At 37.6% G+C, this 23,138-nt stretch overlaps 1 protein-coding gene across 1 annotated transcript; it reads left to right on the forward strand.

The window, feature by feature from the left end:
* TIMMDC1 (translocase of inner mitochondrial membrane domain containing 1) lies at positions 1–22,994 on the forward strand. The gene is made up of 8 exons (XM_002915260.4): positions 1–161; positions 266–473; positions 2,855–3,020; positions 6,168–6,256; positions 6,768–6,835; positions 15,500–15,578; positions 19,353–19,463; positions 22,142–22,994. The coding sequence occupies exons 2-8, from the start codon at positions 280–282 to the stop codon at positions 22,290–22,292; spliced, it is 858 nt and encodes a 285-aa protein (XP_002915306.2). The 5' UTR covers positions 1–161; positions 266–279; the 3' UTR covers positions 22,293–22,994.
* Positions 22,995–23,138: the final 144 nt, after the last annotated feature.

The raw sequence follows: 23,138 nt of genomic DNA on the forward strand, positions 1-23,138 counted from the left end.
CTCCGCCGTCGCCCCGCCCATTAGCCTTTGCCCCGGTGAGGGTGGGACTTCCTGTCTCTTGTATCCAAGGTCCTCCAAAGTGAGGACCCTCACTGAGGACGAGGATGTGCAGAGCTGCGGCGGCGAGTCTGGAAGCAGATTAGCTGGGGCCTAGTGCACGGGTACTCACCCACTCATTCATTACTGCAGTTACCCTTACTGTCCTTCCACGGCGTCTCCGGGAGGCTTTGGAGCCCTGAGAACCCAAGCGTGTGTCTGTCCACAGGTTCGGAGAGGGCCATGGAGGTGCGGCCGCCGGCGCCACAGAGCTTCCTCTGCAAGCCGCTGAGTCCTTTCCGTCGGGTCTTTGCTGCAGGAGCTGTCGCCGCCGATTCGGAGGCTCTCGTGGAGAACCAGAAGCTGTCTTCTTACGTCCCAAAGCCCGATTACTCGGAATCCGGATGGGACCGCCTCCGGGACCTGTTTGTCAAAGAGTAAAAGTGCCGAGGGTCTGTGGGGAGGAGACTGCGAAGAGCTGTCCCAAAACCTGGGTCATCTTGGGGTGAAGGACCCCCAGGATGTGGTTTATTTTTATACAAGATTTGGCGTTCTACTATTTGTATCCCAAGCTTGTATCCTGACATTGCCCCTGGTAGTTGTGTTGATTGACAGGACAGATTTCAGGTGGTAAGGGTGAAACTCATTACATGTTCCAGCTCTTAGGGATATTTAGGGAATGTAGTTTTAGTGTAATCCCCTGGTTTTACAAATTAGAAGAATTGGACCGAGCTAATTAGTGTCAGAATTGACCCTGGAATCCACATTTGTAGGATTCCGCTCTAGTATTCTTTTTCGTATTGCACTTTATCCCAAACATATTTTGTGTCCATAACCTCTGCTCCTCTTCAAAAAATGAAGGTTGAAGAGATGGCAGAGAGACCTGTAAAATTTTGTATTCTGTCAAATAAGGAACATATAAAAAGTAGTAGCAAATATCTCATCATTTTATGAAACAAGATATTAGCTGGATTAACAGATAAATTTATTTCAGAATAAAGGATAATCCTTCAGATGAATTAACTTTAATGAAAAACTCAGGATATTTCATTCATTCATTTCATCATTTATTCATTTATAAGTTACTGGTGAAAAATTTGCCCTTTCATGAAGTATGTTACCATACTACACTGTTATCCAGTGGTTAAATTAACTTTGAAGCTTTATGATGTTGCTGAGATTGTGAGGTTGTTGGCAGAATTGTATTTAATTGCTTTCGTGAGATTGCATCATCTTTTTAAAAAAGATTTTATTAATTTATTTGAGAGAGCATGAGCCAGGGGGAGGGGCAGAAGGAGAGGGAGAAGCAGACTCCCCACTGAGCAGGGAGCCCAGCGTGGGCCTCCATCCCAGGACACTAATCATGACCTGAGTCAAAGGCACATGCTTAGCCCACTGAGCCACCCAGGCGCCCCTCATCTTTATTTTAAAGATAATGAAGCATCCTTTCTCATTGGTCCTTCCAATAGTTAATTTGAGATACTTATGAAAGATCCTATATAGTATATAACAGAAGAGGGTTATTTTGACCAGCCTTATAAGTCACAGAATGTTGGAGCTGAAATAAATTTGAAGGTAACGTAGTGTAATTTCCATGCTCCCCTCCATCGTAGTTGAGGAAACTAAGGTTTATAGAGATTGTGATCTGGCTGCAGGTCACTTAACAGTGAGTGACAGAACCAGAACCACAACCCTGTTGCCATTTGTAGTTGAGGTCCTTTCCACCACTGTGCTGTTTCTTCACTTTTCATTAGCGGTTTGGGCCAACCATAGAACTTCTTAGAGCCTCTATTTCCGTATCGGTAAAATGGAGATAAATATCACCCATCATGGAATTTTTTGGAGAACAAAAAGGAGGCAAAGTGTATACATCTGGCTTGTTAAGTTTTAAGCTCTTTTACATTTTCTCTTCTGAGTTCTGCCATAGACCAGTTTTTAGGTAAATGGTTTTGATCTTATTCACTGTAAAAGATAAATACAGGGTTCAAATTGTAGGAGTTTTTCCTATTGACATAAGTATAAGAATTAGAGTTTTCTAAGAAATTATATTTAGATTTCTTTTGTAGATATAGGAACTGTAAAGACTCATTGATTCTGATTTCAGAAATGTTATTGACGAAGCACCTGGGTGGCTCAGTCAGTTAAGTGTCCGACTTGATTTTGGCTCAGGTCATGATCTCAGGGTTCTGGGAGCAAGCCGCTGGGTCAGGCTCCACATCTAGCAAAGCATCTGCTTGAGATTCTTCACCCCTCTCCCACCTCCTCCTTCCTCCACTCGTGCTCATGCACTCTCTCTTTCTCTCTTAAATAAATAAATAAAATTCTTATTAAAAAAATTCGAAAAGGGAAATACTGATCTTTGTGCATCCAGCTTACAAATTCTTCCTGCTTCCAGAGATGTGGTTGAGTTGTAATAGTCATCAAATTAAAGCACCTTAGAAAAAAAAACTTTGTTGGAATATATTGTGCATCTAGAAAAATATACATAAGTATATTGATCAATGAATTTTCACAAACTAAGCATAGCTGTGTAACCAACACCGAGAGACAGTTAACAGCATTTCAGAAGCTCCCCTTGTGCCCCTTCTAGTCACTGTCTTTCCAAGAGTAATCAACAATTGCCTAATTTCTAACAGCATAGATTAATTTTGGCTGAGATTTGAGGTACTTGTAATGTTACTGTGCTATTTAATTTATCAGAAGATTCTGCCCATAATGAAAAATGTGGTGATGTTAGTACTGGGATAATTTTCAACATAATTTCAGAGAGTGGTATCATAAACTAATCCCAAACAACATTGTCTTTCTGATGTCTTAGTGAACAACAGAGAACTTCAAAGGAACTTGAGAATATATATAAGGCGGCAATTTCAGCAGGCATCATTGGCTGGGCATATGGGGGAGTACCAGCTTTTATTCATGCTAAACAGCGGTATGTTGAGCAGAGCCAAGCAGAAATTTATCATAACCGGTTTGATGCTGTGGTAAGTACTGATATTCTGAACGTATTTGAGGGCACAGCAGTTTAGCAATTCACTTTAAACTCACTCAGGTAGGAGGGTAGGGAGGGTTTAGTATGTCAGACTAACGAAACAAAGTCTATACTTAATAACAGTGGAAGTCCTAGTGCTAAATGCATATGCATGGCTTGTCCGACCACGTTTCTTATCTTCAGAGGGATTACCACCATGGCTCTACTTTCTGAAATATATTTCTAATCCCTAGCTAAATCATCAAGGTTAGCTGTGGCTTATTAACCCCATTCACAGAGCCTCCATGGAGGATACTAGTTTACACTAAAACAATAATTAGCATTTATAACTACAGTTTATAGAGTGCTAACTCATTTGTTAGATCTGTATATCAGTTCTGTTATATAAGCGAGGAAGTTACAGCTCCGAGAGTTGCTTTGGGTTTTTTTTGAAATTATGTCAAACTTAAAGACAAGTTGCAAAAGTAGTACAAAGAATTCCTATAGGGGCGCCTGGGTGGCTCAGTTGGTTAAGCAACTGCCTTTGACTCAGGTCATGATTCTGGACTCCCAGGATCGAGTCCCACATCAGGCTTCCTCCTCTGTGGGGATTCTGCTTCTCCTTCTGACCCTGCCCCTTCTCATGCACTCCATCTCTCTCTTAAATAAATAAATAAATAAATGAATGAATAAAATCTTAAAAAAAAAAAAAGAATTCCTATATACCTTTCACCCAAATTCTCCAAATGTTAACATTTTACCACATTTACTATATCATTCTCTCTCCGTATAGTGCATACTATTATTTTTTGTGACTGCTAGAGAGTAAGGTATAGTCATGAAGAATACTTCAGCATAATTTCCCTGAAAACAAAGACATTCTCTTATATAACCACAATATAATTATCCAGATTAGGAAATTAATACTGATATGGTACTTTTATTTACAGACTTTATGTAAATTTTGCTATTCATCCCACTAATATATTTTAGAAGTAAATAAATTTTTTTTTTTCAGTCCAGGATCTAATTCTGGATCAGATGTTGAATTTGCATCTCATGCCTCTTTAGTCTCTTTTAATCTAGAACAGTTTCTTTAACCTTCTTGATTGTGACATTTTTTAAGATAGTGGGCTATATGTTTGGTAGAATGTTTCTCAATTTGGATTTGTTTAATGTTTTCTCATGATTAGATTTCAGCTCTGAGTTTTAGCAGGAATCCTAGAATTGATGTTGTTTCCCTCTTAGTACATATATCAGGAGCACATGATATCTTTTGTCTCTTTACTGATGGTGTTTACTTTGGGCACTTGGTTAAGGTGGTCTTTGCCAGACTTACCCACTGTAAAATTACTATTTTTTCCCTTTGTAATTAGTGAGTTTCTAATTGGTACTGTGGTCATTGTCAAATGGTTATTTTCTAATTCCGTCTTTCCTATATTTGTTAGTTGTCAGCTTTAAGGAAGTGCCTTCCCTCCTGTATTTGTTTCTTTATAATTTATTTATATCAGTGTGGACTCATGGATTCTTATTTTATTCTGTAGGCTCATACTCCGTTATTATCATTATTTATCTTGAAGTTCAAATTGACCTAGGTTTGGACAGTTGGGGACCTTCAGACTAGCTCCTTTGTCCTTTTGATCTGTCCCCATCATTCTTTGAACATATCTTTACTTTTGGGCATAGCAGGATGTTCCTGGCTCATCTTACTTTTCCAGCACTAGCATCAGAATTCTACTTTCTTTTTTCTTTTTTTTTTTTTAAGATTTTATTTATTTATTCGACAGAGATAGAGACAGCCAGCGAGAGGGAACACAAGCAGGGGGAGTGGGAGAGGAAGAAGCAGGCTCATAGCAGAGGAGCCTGATGTGGGGGCTCGATCCCATAACACCGGGATCACGCCCTGAGCCGAAGGCAGATGCTTAACCGCTGTGCCACCCGGGCGCCCCCAGAATTCTACTTTCTTTTAGTAAAAAAATGGTATTTAAAAACTAAGATTTGTTGCTAGGTATGCTCATTGCTTACAGGATTATCATGGCTTCTAGGCCCTATGTAGACAAAATTAGGAAATGTGTGTGTGCATGTGTACTTCTATACACATATTCATACACAATTTTATATTTATTTATTTATCTACCTATTTATTAAAAGCCATGAGTTCAGGGGCGCCTGGGTGACTCAGTTGGTTGAACATCTGGCTCTTGGTTTTTGCTCAGGCCGTGATATTGGGGTCGTGGGATTGGGGCCCGAGTCGGGGTCTGCGCCAGGCAGGGAGTCTGTTTGGGGATTCTCTCTCTCCCTCTCCTCCTCCCCCTGCTCCCATGCTCTCTCTCTCTCTCTCTCTCTCTAGTATAAATGAATAAATCTTAAAAAACAAAAAGCCATGAGTCCATACTGATACTCTTCAGAGAGTTTTGACTTGCCCAATATCATACAGTAGTTAAGGGTCCACTTAGGAATTCTCTCAAAATCTAGACTATATATTCAGGATATTACATCAGACTTGCTCTGTGGTGATGTGGTGAAAAAGTGCTGTGGAGACAGACAACCTGTCTTCCAATTCTGACTTTATTCCTTATTGGCTGAGTGATCTTGGTTAGAAACTTCCTCTCTGTGCTTTAGTAAAAACTGAAGCACCTGCCTGAAAAAAAAAATGTTCTAAAGATTAGATGAGGTAGTATATTAACACAACTTTTACATAGAAGGTGGACAGTAAATATCAATTCTCTTTCTTTCTCTGTTCCTTTCCTGCATATCTGTGTTAGTATCATCCTTTCCCTTTAATTTACCATTTAGTCAATTGTTCTTTTTTATTTTATTGTTTCTTTTCCCCAAGATTTCTTGAAATAAAAAGCATGTCTACCACTAACTGTATATCTGCCATGACACTTGCCGTATAGATTCTCAGTTTATGCCTCATTGATAGATTACTTGATTGACACTGGCAATTCTTAGTTCCTTTTCCATCTCGCATAGAGCAGGATGCATGTGGGACTTTTGCTTTAGCTTCACTACTTAAACAATGGTATTTCTAGGATTGCATGGTGTTTCTGTTGAGGTGTCCCTGCCTAATGCATAGCCAACGTCCCTCTGCTATAGTTTCAGAATAAAGAAGGTATTAAGGTGTTTTGGAACCTCACGGCCTTTTCATTAACTTTAGCAATCTGCACATCGTGCTGCCACACGAGGCTTCATCAGGTACGGCTGGCGCTGGAGTTGGAGAACTACAGTGTTTGTGACTATATTCAAGTAAGTTCTCTCTGAATTGTGACAAAGGGTCTTGCTATTCTTATAGGAGCACATCTTTTGAGCAAGTGAGATTTTTAAAAACTAAATACCCACATGAAAGTGGTTCATAATACCTTTTTCCTCAAGAACTTTTATCTGTGTTAAAGTTAGGTCCAAATGTAGTTTTGCATCCATGGGTGGAAGTCTACTAACTATTATCCAAATAGGTACAAGGTTTCTAAGTAAAAGAAATTCTGCAAAACTCTTCTTTACATTTCTTTTTCTAAGTGAATATTTCTTCCAGAAATTTGACTGTTCTTTGGTTCATTCTTCAGCAGAAGCAGGCCCACCTAGAAAACCCATAGGCATGTTAGTAGTCTGGAACACATTGACAGGGCCTAGACTAAGACCAGGAATTGACATAGTAGGCACTTCTAAACTAATACCTATCATTTTAGTGAAAATTGTGGTCAAGAAAGTAAGGGGGCTATGCTTTAAATTTTATGTTTTCTTCCTTCCCCCCTCTTCCCAGCACAGTCAACACTGGTCTAAATGTGTACAGAAATAAAAATGCCCTAAGCCATTTTGTCATTGCAGGAGGTAAGACATTTTTGTTCCTCTTTATGTTTTTCAGTCTTCTCAGATATGGTCTGGAAAATATTTCAGGACATATAAATCAGAGCTACTGAATTCTTTGGTTGGCTTCTCATTGCATCTCATTCAATATTCATGCAAAATATATGAAAAGCATTGTGCTTGGCCCTTGGTGTACTTGGTGAACAAAACAGAAAAAGTCTTTGCTTTCATGCAGTTTTACCATCTAATGTGGTTGGGGGAAAAAAGGTTGCTGTTCTAGAAAGTAGCAAATAGCTGAGGCAATGAGATGGTCAGGGTGATCAGAGAAGGCTTTTATGAGGAGGTGGTATTGAAGCTGATACCTGAAAAATGGGAAGAAGTAAGCCTTGTTTAAAAAAGAAAAAAAAGAAAAAAGAGTAGCCTAGGCAGAGGGAACATTGAGGGTGAAGGCTCTAAGGCAAGAAAAGTTCCTCAAAAGCAGGATAATATGATTGGAACATAGTGAGTGAGGGGAAGTGTGGCTTGAGATAAGATTGGTGAAGTGAAGTAGAAAGGGACCAGATTTTTCATGATAAGAGCTTGGATTTTATTTTAAAGCTCTATGCCTCTGTTAAGTGTGACCTCTTAAAATGAACATTAAAAATAGTATTGAAATATTATTTCCAGAAATGTAAATAAAGTGCCATATACACTCAAGCACTCACTAACTCAAGTACATTCTCTCACATACAAAAACATCCATATAATGCACATAACATTTAAAAAATGTTTAATTTGGAAATAATTTCAAGCTTACAAAGAGTTTTAAAAATAAAAGTAATACAAGGAACACCATGTAGCTTTTATATACGGAGACTCAACTGTTGTTAATATTTTAACCTATTTGTTTTATCACTTGTGCTCTGTTTTGGGTGCATGCTCTCTTTCTCTGTGTATATGTATATACACACGTAGGCAAATACACATACACATAATTTGAACTTAACAATTTAATGGAAGCATTTTAATATACAAAGCTAGAAATATCATTAATACCATTGGAGCAGCTGGAATTTGCCCTTTTTTTTAACTTGCAGCCATTTTTCCATGGGTATTCTGTAGGCTCAAATGCCTATATCGAAACCAAACTCTGTTTTCCTCCTCCTGCTTCCATACTTGTTCCTGCTGTTATGTTTATCATCTATCCTGTTAAATTAAAAACAACGACAACAGCAACAAAGCCAAGCAATGATATAGTTCTGTCCTTTATCCCCCTCTTTCCAAAGTTCTAGTCCTATCAGTTATATTCCTTTAATATATATGGACTCTCAGCATCTCTTTCTTCCCACTGCTGCTATCCAGTCTTCCCTGTTTCTAGTCTTGGTGTGCTCCACATCCAGTGTTGCCTTACTTTTTAAAAATATGAATATGATTGTAATACTTTTTTGCTTGAGGTTCTTCCATAGTTTCCCATCATTTTAATGTTGATTCTTCATCTGGCCCCCATATACCGCTCTTGCTCCACCCTTATGAGTCTACTCTGATTTCCCAAACCCAACATAATCTTGCTTTACATGTATTGGTTCCGCTTCTTGAATTTGTCTTCCCCATCCCACAGACAATTTTGTTCAGCTCTTATTGGACCTGTCTTTCAAGGTTCAGCTCATCTGTCAGCTTCATGTTCTCTAGAGATCCTTCCTAGCCCCTATTTTCTTATCTTTGGTTCTTTTTAGGTGTCTTCCCCCTTGTTCCCGTAATTTACTATAAATACTTCAATTGAAGCACTTATAACACTATGTTAACTTGTTTTGCTTCTCTACTAGATGACTTACTTGATATCAGAGGAAGTCTTTGCCTTTTATATCACAACTCTTTGACGCATAGTAGAGTAGAATAAATGTTTCTTGAATGTAAATTGAGTATAAAAATTAGTAAAAATAGTCCCACATCAGGCTCCTTCCTCACGAGGAGCCTGCTTCTCCCTTTGCCTGCTAATCCCCCTACTTGTGCTCGCTCTCTCTCTCTGACAAATAAATAAGTAAAATCTTTTAAAAGATTGGTAAAAATAATAAAAATAGAAAAATGCATCTGATACAATATAAGTTTTTATCTCAAACCGGCAACCAACATTGAACTTAATGGTGTAACATAAAGTAATTTCCCCTGAAGTCAGAATCGGGTCAAGGATGTCTCCTCTCATTATTATTATTTTGCAATTATCTGGACATTTATAAATGTGTATTTGACATCTGGAATGGCTGAGTGAGGAGCTTGGCAAATCCTCTCCACAAAAAGCAACAACAGAATTGGACAGAATTATTAAAACCAACCATTTAAAGATGCTGGAAGTTGACCCAACAAATCAGTAAGCATTTATCCAAGAATTTCTATTGAGTCTCAGTAAGAACATTGAGAGTCTGTGGTGTTTCAGCCTAGGGCTGCTCCTGCCCCCTAACCCACAGCTCCATGATGCAGAAGTTTCACAAGGACAGGCTGGAGGACCAACTTTCTGCTGCTTAAGGTGGCTGACTTTATTTGGAGCAGAGATCAGAAAATTCCAAGCCAAGGGGTATTGCTGAAAATAATTGCAACAGGGAAGGATAATATTGCACAGCTAACCTGAGGTTTTGATACTATGGGGTAAGGAATAGACTGGCAGAGGAGGAGGGATCTTAATAAGGATATCTAGGGAAGACAGCCAAAGAGGGCTTTAATAAGATCCTACTTATTCCTAGAACTCTGGTAAGTTGCACACATGTGTAAGTATTCACACACATTCAGGAGAGACTGGTAAGTGTTCTAGCAAGCTTCTTATCTTTGGTTAATTGTGAGGGTTAATTCTGAACACCAAAAGAAAAAGCCAGAAAAGACATAAACTTTCTGAACTTTGAATGCATCTTCAACTACAGCTAAATTGGCAAAGGATGGAAGCCTTACTGGCTTGAGATGTTTAAGCATAACCTCTGATGAATCATTGGCTGACTGCTTAAGCCAGTGTGATGCCTAGGAAGCCAGGCATCAAGATAAAAATTAAAGACATTAGTGGCTGTAGTCTGCAGGAAAAAGACTCCACAGAACTGGTCCAGGCAAGTTGCTACATAAACAAAGAATTATAGCTATGCCCCTGTGGAGGATGTGCTAATTCCAGAAATGCTGTAATTTATTACCTAAAATGTGCCATTTTCAACAACAAAAAAACCGTAAGACATGCAAAAACGGGATTAGAAAAAGCAGTCATTAGGAATGTCTCTGACAGGACCCATCTCTTGAACATAGACAAAAGGCTTCATACCATTTTTAAAGAAATAAGAGTATGATGACAGTGACTTATCAAATAGAGAATGTCAATATTTTTTTACAAAAATTTTTTAGAATTTTAAAAATTATGAATTATAAAAAATTATGATTATAAAGTTACACAATTATAAAAAAGAATTATAAAAAAGAAATTATAAAGAAGAATCAACTGAAATTATAAATTATAAAAAAGAATTATAAAAAAGAATCAAATGAAAAGTCTGGAGTTGATAAATACAATAGAAATTAAAAGTTCACTGGAGAGGAGGAGCTCAACACCATATTTGAAATAGCAGAAAAGAATTGGTGAACCTGAAGATGCATCAATATAGATTGTTTCTTATGAAGGACAGAATGTTTTTTAAAAAGATTTTATTTGAAAGAGAGAGTGAGCACATGAGTGGGGGGTAGGGGCAGAGGGAGAGGGAGAAGCAGACTCCCTGCTGACCAGGGAGCGCATTGCAGGACTCAATCCTAGGACCCCGAGATCATGACCTGAGCCAAAGGCAGATGCTTAACCGGCTGAGCCACCCAGGTGCCCATGAAGGACAGAATTTTTAAAATGAAGAGAAGTGAACTGAGCCTCAGCAATTTATGGGACCCCATCAGAAATACCAACAGGTGTGTGATGGGAATGCTAGATGGAGAGAAAAGAGAGAAAGGGCCAGAAAAAAGTATTTTAAGAAATAAGGCTACAAACTTCCCAAATTTGATGAAAAACATTAACCTGTACATCGAAGAGGCTCAACAAGGTCTAAGAAGGATAAACATGAAGAGATGCACACCTAGACACATAATATATAGAAAGAAATCTTAAAAGCAAGAAAGAAACAACTACAAGGAACACTCCAATAAGATTAACAGCCAATTGCTCATTAGAATGATGGAAGCCAGAGGGCAGTAGAATGGAATTCAAAAGCCTGGAAAGAATAAGTTGCCAACCAAGAATTCTCTATCTAGGAAACCATTCTTCAAAATTGAAGGCAAAAATAAAGACATTGGCAGATAAGCAAAGAAAGAAAATTTGTTGCTAGCAGATCTGCCTTACAAAATACTGTAGAAGTACTTCAGGCCAAAAGGAAGTGATACCAGAGGGTAACCTGAATCTACATTAAAGAGCATTGGCAAAGATAATTATATAAGTAATTATTAAAAGTATAAATATATATTTTTTCTTAACTGCTCTAAAAGATAATACATAAATAATAATAAAAGATAATACATAAAATAATAAAATTGAAGTGTTAGACATATAGCATGTTTAAAGCTATATGTGGCATTAATAGCACAAATGAGAGGGAAGGAATGTGGAAGTATGTTGGAGCAAGGAGATGATACCAAATAGTAACTAGACAGGAAGAAATGAAAAGTACTAGAAATGGTAAATATGTAGGTTAATATAAAAGACATCATAAACCTATTGTTTTTTCTTTCTTAACTTTTTCCCTTCTTTAAAATACATATGATTGCATAAAATAATAGTAATATTGTATTGCTGTGTTTTAACATATATATATATATATATATATATATATATATATATAACGTAAGTGACAATAGCATGAGATGGGAGAGGAGTGGAGCTGTATTGGAACAGTCTTTGTATATCTTACTGGAATAAAATTGGTACTGATCTGAAGTAGATTGTGATAAATTAAGATGCATAGGGTAATCTGTAAAGCAAGTAATAAGAGAGTAACTTTTTAAAGTAGTAATAAGGTCAAAAAGGAATTAAATAGATATATAGAAAACAATAAGATGACAGACCTAAATCCAGCTGTATCAGTAATAACATTAAATATGAGTGGATTAAACACTGCAATCAATAGGCAGATTGGCTCTATTAAAAAAAGATCCAACTATATGTTAATATGCCACTTTTAATAATGTATAGAACAACTAGAGGAAATACCAACAGGGGTATAGAATACTTGTACAACACTATCAACCTGTATGACCTAACATCTGTAGAACACTGTGCCCAACAACAGCAGAATACGCACTCTGTTCAAGTGCACATGGGATATTCTTCAGGCTAGACCATATAAAAGGCCACAAAACAAGTCTCAATAAATTTAGAAGTATTGAAATCATACAAAGTATGTTTTCTGACCTCACCGGAATTAAATTGAAAAAAATGGGGGATCCACAAATATTTGGAAATTAAACAACATATTTATAAATAACCCATAGACCACAAGGAATCAGAAGGTAAATTAGAAGTGTTTGGAGTTGAATGAAAATGAAAGCACATGTCAAAATTGCTAAGATTCACCCAAATTAGTATTTAGTGGGAAATTTATAAACACCTACATTATAAAAGAAGAAAGATCTCAAATGAACAATCTAAGCTTCCACCTTTAAAAATAGAAAATGAGGAGCAAAATAAACCCAAAGTAGACAGACAGAAGGAAATAATAGAATTAGAGCAAAACTCAGTGAAATTGAAAGAAAAAGAGGAAATCGAAGGAACCAAAAGTTGGTTTTTTTGAAAAGATAACAAAATAGACAACCGTTAGCAAGGCTGACCAAGAGGGAAAAACAAATGACACAAATTATCAAGATTTACTCAAGAAGAAATAGAAAATCTGGATAGCCCCATAGTAAGTTAATAAACTAAATTACTTAAATTTTTTTCATAAAAGCCCACGACCAGATGGCTTCAATGGCTATTTGGGAAATTTCTTTCACAAACTCTTCCAGAAAATAGAAGAAGGAACACTTTCAAACTCCTTCTGTTAGACTAGTATTACCCTGATACCAAAGCCAGATGAAGACAACAAAGAAAATTACAGATCACTGTCCCTCAAGAGTATACATACAGGGGTACCTGGCTGGCTCAGTTGGTAGAGCGTGTGACTCTTATCTCAGGGTTGTGGGTTCAAGCCCCATTTGGGTGTAAAGATTACTTAAAAAAAAAAAAAGTATATACACAAAAATCCTTAACAAAATACTAGTAAACCAAATCTGGCAACAAACAAGGATTATTATATCATGACCAAGTGAATTTATCCAAGGAATTTAAGGTTAGCTTAGAAAAAGCATTTGATAAAAATCCAACATTCATGATAAAAACTCTCAACAAACTAGGAATAAAAAGGAACTTTAACCCAATGAAGATCATCTATGAAAAAGCCTGCAGCAAACATCATATTTAATGGTGAAAGACTGAATGATTTTCCCCTAAGACTGAGAACATGGCACAGATATATACACTTGTAATTCAGGTACTTGAGATGAATACAGTCGTATTCAGCATTGTCCTGGAGACTTTAACCAGTGCATTCAGGTAAGAAAAAGAAAAAGTACCAAGAATAAAAAAAAAAAGAATAAACTGTCTTTATTCATAGAAAACATAGTTATAAGTGTAATAGAGTCCGACTCCATTTTTGGTGTTTGGCTGCTGACAGCTTATAAGCCTCATTACTCCCCCCCTTAATATAGTTTTAGGTTCACAGTAATGTTGGACAGAAGATACAAAGATTTTGCATATACTCCCTCCCCCACTTACATGGAGCCTCCCCAACTATCAACATTTCACACCAGAGAATATTAGTTAAATTGAAGAACCTACATTGATGTATCATCACCCAAAGTCCATAGTTCCCTTTAGGGTTCACTCTTTTTTTTTTTTTTAAAGATTTTATTTATTTATTCGACAGAGATAGAGACAGCGCGAGAGAGGGAACACAAGCAGGGGGAGTGGGAGAGGAAGAAGCAGGCTTCATAGCAGAGGAGCCTGATGTGGGGCTCGATCCCGTAACGCCGGGATCACACCCTGAGCCGAAGGCAGACGCTTAACCGCTATGCCACCCAGGCGCCCCTAGGGTTCACTCTTGGTGTACATTCTATGGGTTTGGACAAATATATAATGACATGTATCCATCATTGTGGTATCATAAAGAGCATTTTCATTGCCCTAAAAATCTGCTCTACCTACGCATCCTGTCTACCAACCTCTGATAACCCCTGTTTTGTTTTGCTTTGTTTTTACTGTTCCTATAGTTTTGCCTTTTCCAGAATGTTATATAATATATCTTTTTCAGGTTAACTTCTTTCACTTAATAATATGCATTCAAGTTTCCTCCAGTGTCTTTTCATTAGTTGATAGCCCATTTCTTTTTAGTGCTTTGTCTGAATATACCAGTTTATGCATTACCTACTGAAGGACATCTTGTTTGCTCCCAGGTATTGACAGTTATGAACAGAGCTGCTATATGTAAATGTCTGTGTGCAGGTTTTGGTGTGAACATAAATTTGCAGCTCCTTTGGGTAAATACCAAGGAGCACGATTGCTGGATCATATGGTAAGAAACTGTCAGACTGTCTTCAAAAGTGGCTATATACCATTTTGGTTCTAACCAGCAATGAATGAGAGTTTCTTTTGCTCCACATCCTTGCCAACATTTAGTGTTGTCAGTGTTCTAGATTTTGGCTATTCTAATAGATTTTTTTTTAATCTTATTTTTTGAAAATGCTTTGTTTGGAAGAGAAGACTAGAGAAAAAAAAAGACCAAATGGGGGCGCCTGGGTGGTGCAGTCATTAAGCATCTGCCTTCCGCTCAGGGTGTAATCCCAGCATTCTGGGATCTAGCCCCACATCAGGCTTCTCCACTAGGAGTCTGCTTCTTCCTCTCCCAGTCCGCCTGCTTGTGTTCCCTCTCTCGCTGGCTGTCTCTCTCTGTCAAATAGATAAATAAAATCTTGAAAAAAAAAAAAAAAGACCAAATGTATTACACTACCTCTGGTTATAGAATTAAAGATCATTTTTGTTCTTGTTAATTTTAAAACTTAGAAAATTAAGAATGATAAATAGTACTAAAATAAGACAAATAAATCTCAATTTTTTTAAGAAAAAATGTTAACTACCTGCGATGGCGTTAGTTGTGTTGTACCTGGTGAGGGAGGAAAATGGATGACATTGTAGATACACCATTCCAGTGGGAAGGAAATAGGATCTGCGCACTGACCACCAGATGGCACTGTAGGCCAAATGCCCACTTGCAGGCCTGGCTGAGGTGTGTAGCAGTACAGAAAAGGGTGAGGCTGGGGGCAGAGGTATGAACTGCAGGGGGTTTTGTTTATTTGGGGGAAGCTTTTCTTGAAGAAGGAAGAAATGGAAGAGGTGGAAGTGAAGAAATTACAGATTTTTAAGAGGAGGTGGGCAAAAATGAAGCAGAATGAGAAGATATTGGACCCTAGAGCAGATGGAGAAAGTAGGTTTGTGAAAGGAATGTTTTCCTTTGCACCTGCAGTGTGGGAGAGATTGTGGTGGTATATTAATGTTGGGTTCAGAAAACTTACTTAGGGGTTTATGTCATTTTTGTAGAAGGAAAATTTTAAAAATAGATTCTAGTGTTTAAAGATAATTTAATATTGCGGTTTTTGTTTTGTTTGTTTGTTCTAAAATAGCTGTCACAGGAGGTCTTTTTAGAATAAACTTGGGCCTGCATGGTCTGGTGGCTGGTGGCATCATCGGAGCTTTGCTGGGGTAAGTGTTAACACAGTTTCATTCTAATTTAACACAACTTTCATTAATGCCTTACCTGTTAAAAATCTCATTCACTTCTAAAGAACACATTTGAATCTTAAAGCCTATAAATGGTCTTTAGTCTTGTATTGGCAGTGGCTTTGACTGTCAAATTCTAGTTCTACCCCACTGGTTGATTTTACTTCCAGTTATCACTGAGTGAAAACTGTTTAGATATCACTAACACCTGTAACTATTTGTAGTTTGAACAATGGTATTTACAAGGAGCAGGAAAAAAAGAGTAAGAAACTATTAACAAGCACATTCTATTAAAAATTTTTTTGTTTGGGTTTTGTTTAGTTTATTAAATTTTAAAAATTTTCTTCTTCAGCTTTTTACTTTGAAACATTTTGAACCTATAGAAAAGTTGAATGACTTAGTACATTGGACACCCATATATTCTTCACTTACATCTACCAATTGTTAACATTTTGCCATATTCATTCTGTATCTCTCTGTATATGTGTGGAATGTGTGTATAGTTCTTTTTCTTTCTCTTTTTTCTTTCTGGTTAAATCTTTTGAGACCTCATAATTCCTTACCTCTGGATACATCAGCGTGTATCTCCCAGGATGAAATGAAGAATATTTGCCAATGATATCACAGTGTAATCATCACAAAAAATAATTAGGCATTAATTCAATATAGCTAAAATAGGGTCCATATTCAAAATTTTTCAATTATTATAATACCATATATACATATTTTTTTAAAACCCAGGATCCAATTGCATATCATTTTTATGGTTTTGGTTCCTTTATTTTTTTAAAAAAAGATTTATTTATTAGAGAGTGCACACAAGCAGGAGGGGCAGAGGGAGAGAAGAGCGAATCTGACGCGGACTCTGTACTGAGCACAGAGCCTGACGTGGGGCTCGATCACAGGACCCTGAGATCACAACCTGAGCAGAAACCAAGAATCCAGCCCTTAGCCGACTGCGCCACCCAGGTGCCCCTTGATTCCTTTAAACTAGAACAGTTCCACTGCCTTTTTTCCCCCAGAAAATTTCTCAATTTCTTTTGATTATCCCCTCATGATTAGATTTAGGTTAAATGTTTTCATCAGGAATACAATATAGGTGAAGTTGTTTCCTCCTCAGTGTATCACATCAAGAGCCACATTGTATCACCTATTATAAGTGATGTCAGTTTTAATTACTCGCAGTAGTTTTCTATTGCTATGTGACAGATTACCACAAACTTTAGCAACTTGAAACACTACCCATTTATTATATCACAGTTCTGTAGGTCAGAAATCTGAGTAGGCTCAGATGGGCTCTATCTTTTCAGGGTTTTACAAGGCCAAAACCAAAGTGTTGGTCAGGTGGGCTCTAATTGGAGGCTCTGGGGAAGAATCTGTTCCTGAACCATTGGGGTTGTGGACAGGATCCTTGTGGCTGTAGGGCTGAAGTCCTTGTTCCCTGGCTGGTTGTCAGCCAGGCACCACTGTTCCTAGAGGCATCCCTGTTCCTTCTCACAGTGACCCCTTCATGTTCAAACCAGCAACCAGCATGTTGAATTCTTCTCATATAATTTACTTTTTTTTTTTTTAAGATTTTATTTATTTATTTGACAGAGATAGAGACAGCCAGCGAGAGAGGAAACACAAGCAGGGAGCGGGAGAGGAAGAAGCAGGCTCATAGCAGAGGAGCCTGATATGGGGGCTCGATCCCATAATGCCAGGATCACGCCCTGAGCCGAAGGCAGATGCTTAACCGCTGTGCCACCCAGGCGCCCCTCATAATTTACTTTTTGATTGACTCAAATTCAACTGGTTACTAACCTTAATTACATCTGTAAAATTTTGCCATGTAACATAATCACGGGTATAATATAGTTGAGGGATTAGGACAGGACAATTTGGGGCACGATTTTAGAATTCTGCCTACCACATTTGGTATCTACTAAATTTCTCCACTGTAAGGGTATCTTTTTCCCATTGTGATTTATAAATAATCTGTGGGGGCAACTGGGTGGCTCAGTTGTTAAGCGTCTGCCTTCAGCTCAGGTCATGATCCCAGCGTTCTGGGATCGAGCCCCACATCAGGCTCCCTGCTCATCGGGAAGCCTGCTTCTTCCTCTCCCACTCCCCCGCCTGTGTTCCCTCTCTCACTGCCTCTCTCTCTGTCAAATAAATAAATAAAATCTTTAAAAAAATAAAATAAATAATCTGTAGGATAAGATTCAATAGCCTGTTCTCCAGCTATTTTGTTTCTTGTGGTTTTAATGATCTATTATAATTGTTGCTGTAATCAGTTATTACAAAGATGGTTACACAATGATTTGTTAGTTCTATCTTTTCTTCTGTTTTTATTAGTTGGCATTCACCTGAATAGAAGAGTTCTCCCTTTCCCTCCACCTGTGCCCTCCCTTTTTCTATTCCCTTTTTAAATGGAAGTAACACTATAGATGTATTCATTCTTTTTTAAAATTCTTTTTAAAAATTCAGCATGTCATAATCCATTGCTGACATAATTTTTATTATATTGTGTTTTTTTGTTTGTTTTTTTAGCAAACTCTACCCCCAACGTGGGGCTTGAACTCAGGACCCCAAGATGAAGAGTCACATTCTCTACTGACTGAGCCAGCCAGGCACCCCTTGTTATGTTGTTAATATAACAGTTTGAAGGGGAGAATTATTTAGTTTGAAGGGGAGAATTATTGAAATTGGAAGCAAAAGTAATTACTTTTTCTTTGTCATTAAAAACACATAACAGATTTTGTCATGTTAACCATTTTTAAGTGTACAGTTTAGTAGTGTTAGGTATATTCACATTGTTGTACAAAAGATCTCTAGATCTGAAAACTCTTTACCTATTAAACATTAATTCTCCCCTCCCCCTATCCCCCAGCCTTTGGCAACTACCTTTCCACTTTTTTCTATGACTTTGACTACTTTAGATACTTCATATTAATGGAATCATATAATATTTGTCCTTTTATAACTGGCATATTTCACTTAACATAATACCCTGAAGGTCGATCCATGTTGTAGCATGTGACAGGACCTTCTTTTTAAAGGCTGCATAGTGCTCCATTGTATATACCACATTTTCTTTATCCATTTGTCAACGGACATTTCCATTTAGCAAAAATAATTTTTTGAATGAGCTTACTTACGTTGTAGTCAGAGGAAATTTAAGTTGTATCAAAGTCAAAAACTCCTCTTTGAGAACACAAGAACCAAACCCTCTTCTGTTACTGTAATAATTGCTATCTAAATCAGTTTCTCGATTGGTAACTATTGACATTATGGGTGAGACTGTTGTATTTGAGGATGTTTTGGTGGTTCCACCTCCAGAAGCTAGTAGTATCCTTCCTCCAACCAAAGATGCCCTCTACAGTTCCTGCCCCGTACAGGGTTTGGTACCATTCCTGGTATTAATTTCACTTCTGAGAAATCTCGGTATAAATCTACTTACTAGAACTTGTCATAAATATATATTTTCCCAGTTTATCATTCATGATAAAACAGAGGCAATTTATAGACCTGTTGTTTTTATACCAGCTAATTTTAGGAAGTTGCAGTGATTGTTTTTCTGTAGTGTTTAGAAGACTAGGAAGGAAATTGCCGTAATAATTTTTTCTTTATTCGACAAGGACACTTTGTCCGAGTTCCTGTACCTGTCAGGGAACCAGTGGCTCAGTCTGTGTTGCTCATGCCTTAACAGATCCTCACATGGTGTGTGGTCTAATGGCTCCTTTGTCCTAAGCTTTCTCTCTGCTTCCCCCTCAGCACTCCTGTAGGAAGTCTGTTGATGGCATTTCAGAAGTTCTATGGTGAGACTGTCCAAGAGAGAACACAGAAGGATCGCAAAGCACTCCATGAGCTGAAACTCGAAGAGAGGTAAGGAGCATGTGAAAATGTGGGCATCTGACTTTCTTAGCCACCGTGGTGTTCTCTTAACCCAAGTCCTCTAAACCGTCCCTCAACTCAAAGATGAGCTTCTGGGGCACCTGACTGGCTTAGTTGGTGGAGCACTCTTGATCTCAGGGTTGTGAGTTCAGGTCCCATGTTGGGTATAGAAATTACTTAAATAAATAAATAAATAAATAAATAGAAATTACTTAAATAAATAAATCAGATAGATGGAAAGGAAAGGAAAGGAAAGAAAGAGAAAGAAAGAAAGAAGAAAGGAAGAAAGAAAGAGAAAGAAAGAAAGAAAAGAAAAGAAAGAATCTCAAGAGTTTCATTTTCTTCAACTTGTACCCTACCTGGTTTTTTAATCTTTTTAATGAAGGAATGGAAAAAAGAAAGACACTAATTTTATTTTTAATCTGATGAGGGTCATTCTTTAGATACATTTCTTTAAAGTTAAGATATTGTAAACCTCACTTGGTTGCATATTTTTTTCTTTTTCTATATTCTTGACTGCATAGGAAATTACCTAAAGGAAATGGACAGCAATGAGTGAGTTTCAGTTGGCGTCATTTAAAAGGTTATACCCCCGGTTACACATGCATCTGTGAACAGTACAGAGCGTGTTAGGTCTCTGCATTCAAAAATTCCACTTCTTGTTGTGGATGCACATGAATTAGGTAGTTTTAGTGACTGTTCATGGACTGGATGCCACTGAGGAGGAGGAACATTTTGACCTGTGGCATCTAGTCATTCCTTGGGATCCAGTTATGAGACTGAGAGTGGACTTTGTGCTGATTCTTTGTAAGATCACCGTTAACAGGCTGCTAGCTAGCGCTCCTGGTACAAAAGATTCTCATGGCTGAGCCTGCGCACTGATGAAAGCTGCTGCTGTTTTCATAGTTGAATAGATAAACAGTCTTTTTTTCCCCCCATGTTTTTACTTGAAACTTCCATTTGTGCTAAACACACATACACACATGGAAATTCTTAATATCTGTAGAACAGTTTTTAGGGACTGGAGAAAAAGGAGAAAAAGCATTGATTTTGCAGCCAGTGAAGACTTGAAAACAAACCTTAAATCCCACCTAGGCTATTGATTAATTTTCTGACCTTGGATATTTTACTTAAGTTCAAGCCCTCTGTTTTCTCAGCCATTCGGAGGGCAGAATCACACCACAGTGCTCAATGTATGTTTGTTTCATTCACTCCTCTTCTCCAGAGTAAGCAGGTAGGAGGGATAAGTAATTATCTAAGTTCTAGGATAAGGACTTAAAATTCTAAATGCCAGCATAAAATATGATGTGGAGAATTAAAAGCATGAAAGTATTAGCTTATTTCTAGTTCTTTAGGTGTCATAAGAAACTTTTTTTTTTTTTTTTTAAGAAAAGGAAGCTTTAGGGGCGCCTGGGTGGCACAGTGGTTAAGCATCTGCCTTCGGCTCAGGGCGTGATCCCGGTGTTATGGGATCGAGCCCCACATCAGGCTCTTCCTCTATGAGCCTGCTTCTTCCTCTCCCACTCCCCTTGCTTGTGTTCCCTCTCTCGCTGGCTGTCTCTATCTCTGTCGAATAAAGAAATTAAAAAATCTTTAAAAAAAAAAAAAGAAAAGGAAGCTTTGAGAAAGGAATTGGAAAGGTAAGGAAAGTATATTGGTATATGAATTTGATACAGAAAGTTGCAGAAGAATTAACATTTGGAAAAATATGAACAGATAATAATTGTATCCCAATTAAAAAAGGAAACTAGAAAAATAAGTAGAGAAGATCAGTTATTTAGAGATGGAAAATCTCAAGAATGGCTAAAAACAATATCTTGAATTGAATTACAGTCATGAAAGATACTTCAGAAGGAAATAGGGTGAAAAATTTTTAGGATATTTATATGTCTGTAATATATATGTGATATTCTTGAGCTAATTTAATACATAATTAAGAACTTATTAAATACCTGCTTCATTGCTTCAGAATAACTACAGAGAAGTCAGAGTGAGAGTATAAAAAATTGCCTTAGTGAGTCGAAAATGTAGAAAACTGGCTAAAGAGATATGGAAGAAGAAATGGCCAAACCTGGTTATGAAGAGTTGAGAAAAAAGTCATGGATGACCTTGGTAATCACTTAAAAAAAGAAAGACCCGAATACTAGATTTAGAAAAAGAACTGATCTGTTATTTGGAAATTGGATTTTAACTCTTTGTAAATATACATCTATAGTGTTGTCCCATCTGACTTTTCCATGTTGAATTTACCATTCTTACAGCCTTTCTGCTATAAGGTCTGGCAACAGAGAGTTAATGGAGTGACGAGGGCTCACATTTCCCCCCTCCCCAGCCCTGAGGGCAAGAGGACAGCCAGTTTGCAAGGCTCACACTTGAGCTCGGGGTGCTTTGGTTCCGGCACGATACCCCTGCAGGAACCCTAGAATATCTGAGGGATCAGAGCTGCTGCCACAGCAGTGTCCATTTTGGTGATGTGAGAACCGTAGTCAGCCCATGAGTGGAACAGGTCAGGAGAGCGAAGAAATCATTGTTTGTGAAGTGCAAGGAGCAATGTTTGCTCATAAGGCACAGGGAGAATGGATAAATGCTATCTTTTTTTTAAAAAAATCTCTCTAGGAACTAATAAACAGAGTAGTACATGATATATTCTTTTCATTCTTTTATTACAGCAAGGCCAGACTACAATTTACTGAGCTCCTCCCTGAAGAAATTGAAAGTAGCTTAAAGAAAAATCGATCCAAAGATGATGTTGAGAAAATTGAAGCACTGTTAAATCTTCCTAGAAACCCTTCATCAACAAATAAACAAGACAAAGACTGAAAATGTTCTGGACTTAAAATTCATTGGTGAATCGAAGGGATCTATGTCCATTGGATGCCAATGGGTAGGCTTCTTGGTCAGCCTACTGACAGATATAAATGCTAGCATCTCTAGTGGCAGTAACTTGCTTTTATCTTTTTCTAAACAAAGAATTGGGCTAGTGTATGCTCACTTTACTTATGCTTAAATTTAAATACACACTCATGTCTTTCCTGATTGATCTATATATTTGACAATCTGTACTGATTAATCAGCACATAATTCTTTTCCCTGGATTTTACAACAGTAAATTAAAAAACTCCCAAGATTGGAGTTGAATTCTGTAGGTTATATGTTTATTCTTGCAGCCCTTTAAAAGGATACTTGAGAAATTACTAGGAAGAAGAGGGAAAGAACCAGGTGAGGAAAATGGTCTATGATAAAACCCTTGTGCCTTTGGGTCTTGGAAATATCGCAAGCCTAAGTGTGGCAGCACCTGGGTGGCTGTTGGTTGAGTGTCCAACTCTTGATTTAGGCTCAGGTCATGATCTGCAGGTCGTGGAATGGAGCCTTGTGTGAGGCTCCATGCTTGTCCCTCCCCACCCACCCACACACGTGCCCTCTCTCAAATAAATAAAATTTAAAAAAATAAAAAGGTAATTCCTAAGCCTTTTGAAATACAATGTAAATTTAACAAACATGATAACCATCATTTAAAAAAAAGAACCCGACTGTGTTTCCTCTCTTAGTCTTGCTGACAAAGTGTCTATGCTGAAATATGCAGAAGTTACTTAGAATAGATACACACTACACTCCAGGAGTTTGTTCCTTAAGAAGGAAGCTGTCCTGCAGATTTTAACTTTTACT

The sequence above is a fragment of the Ailuropoda melanoleuca genome, chromosome 1 (assembly GCF_002007445.2).
Source record: "Ailuropoda melanoleuca isolate Jingjing chromosome 1, ASM200744v2, whole genome shotgun sequence".
NCBI classification, from domain to species: Eukaryota; Metazoa; Chordata; class Mammalia; order Carnivora; family Ursidae; genus Ailuropoda; species Ailuropoda melanoleuca.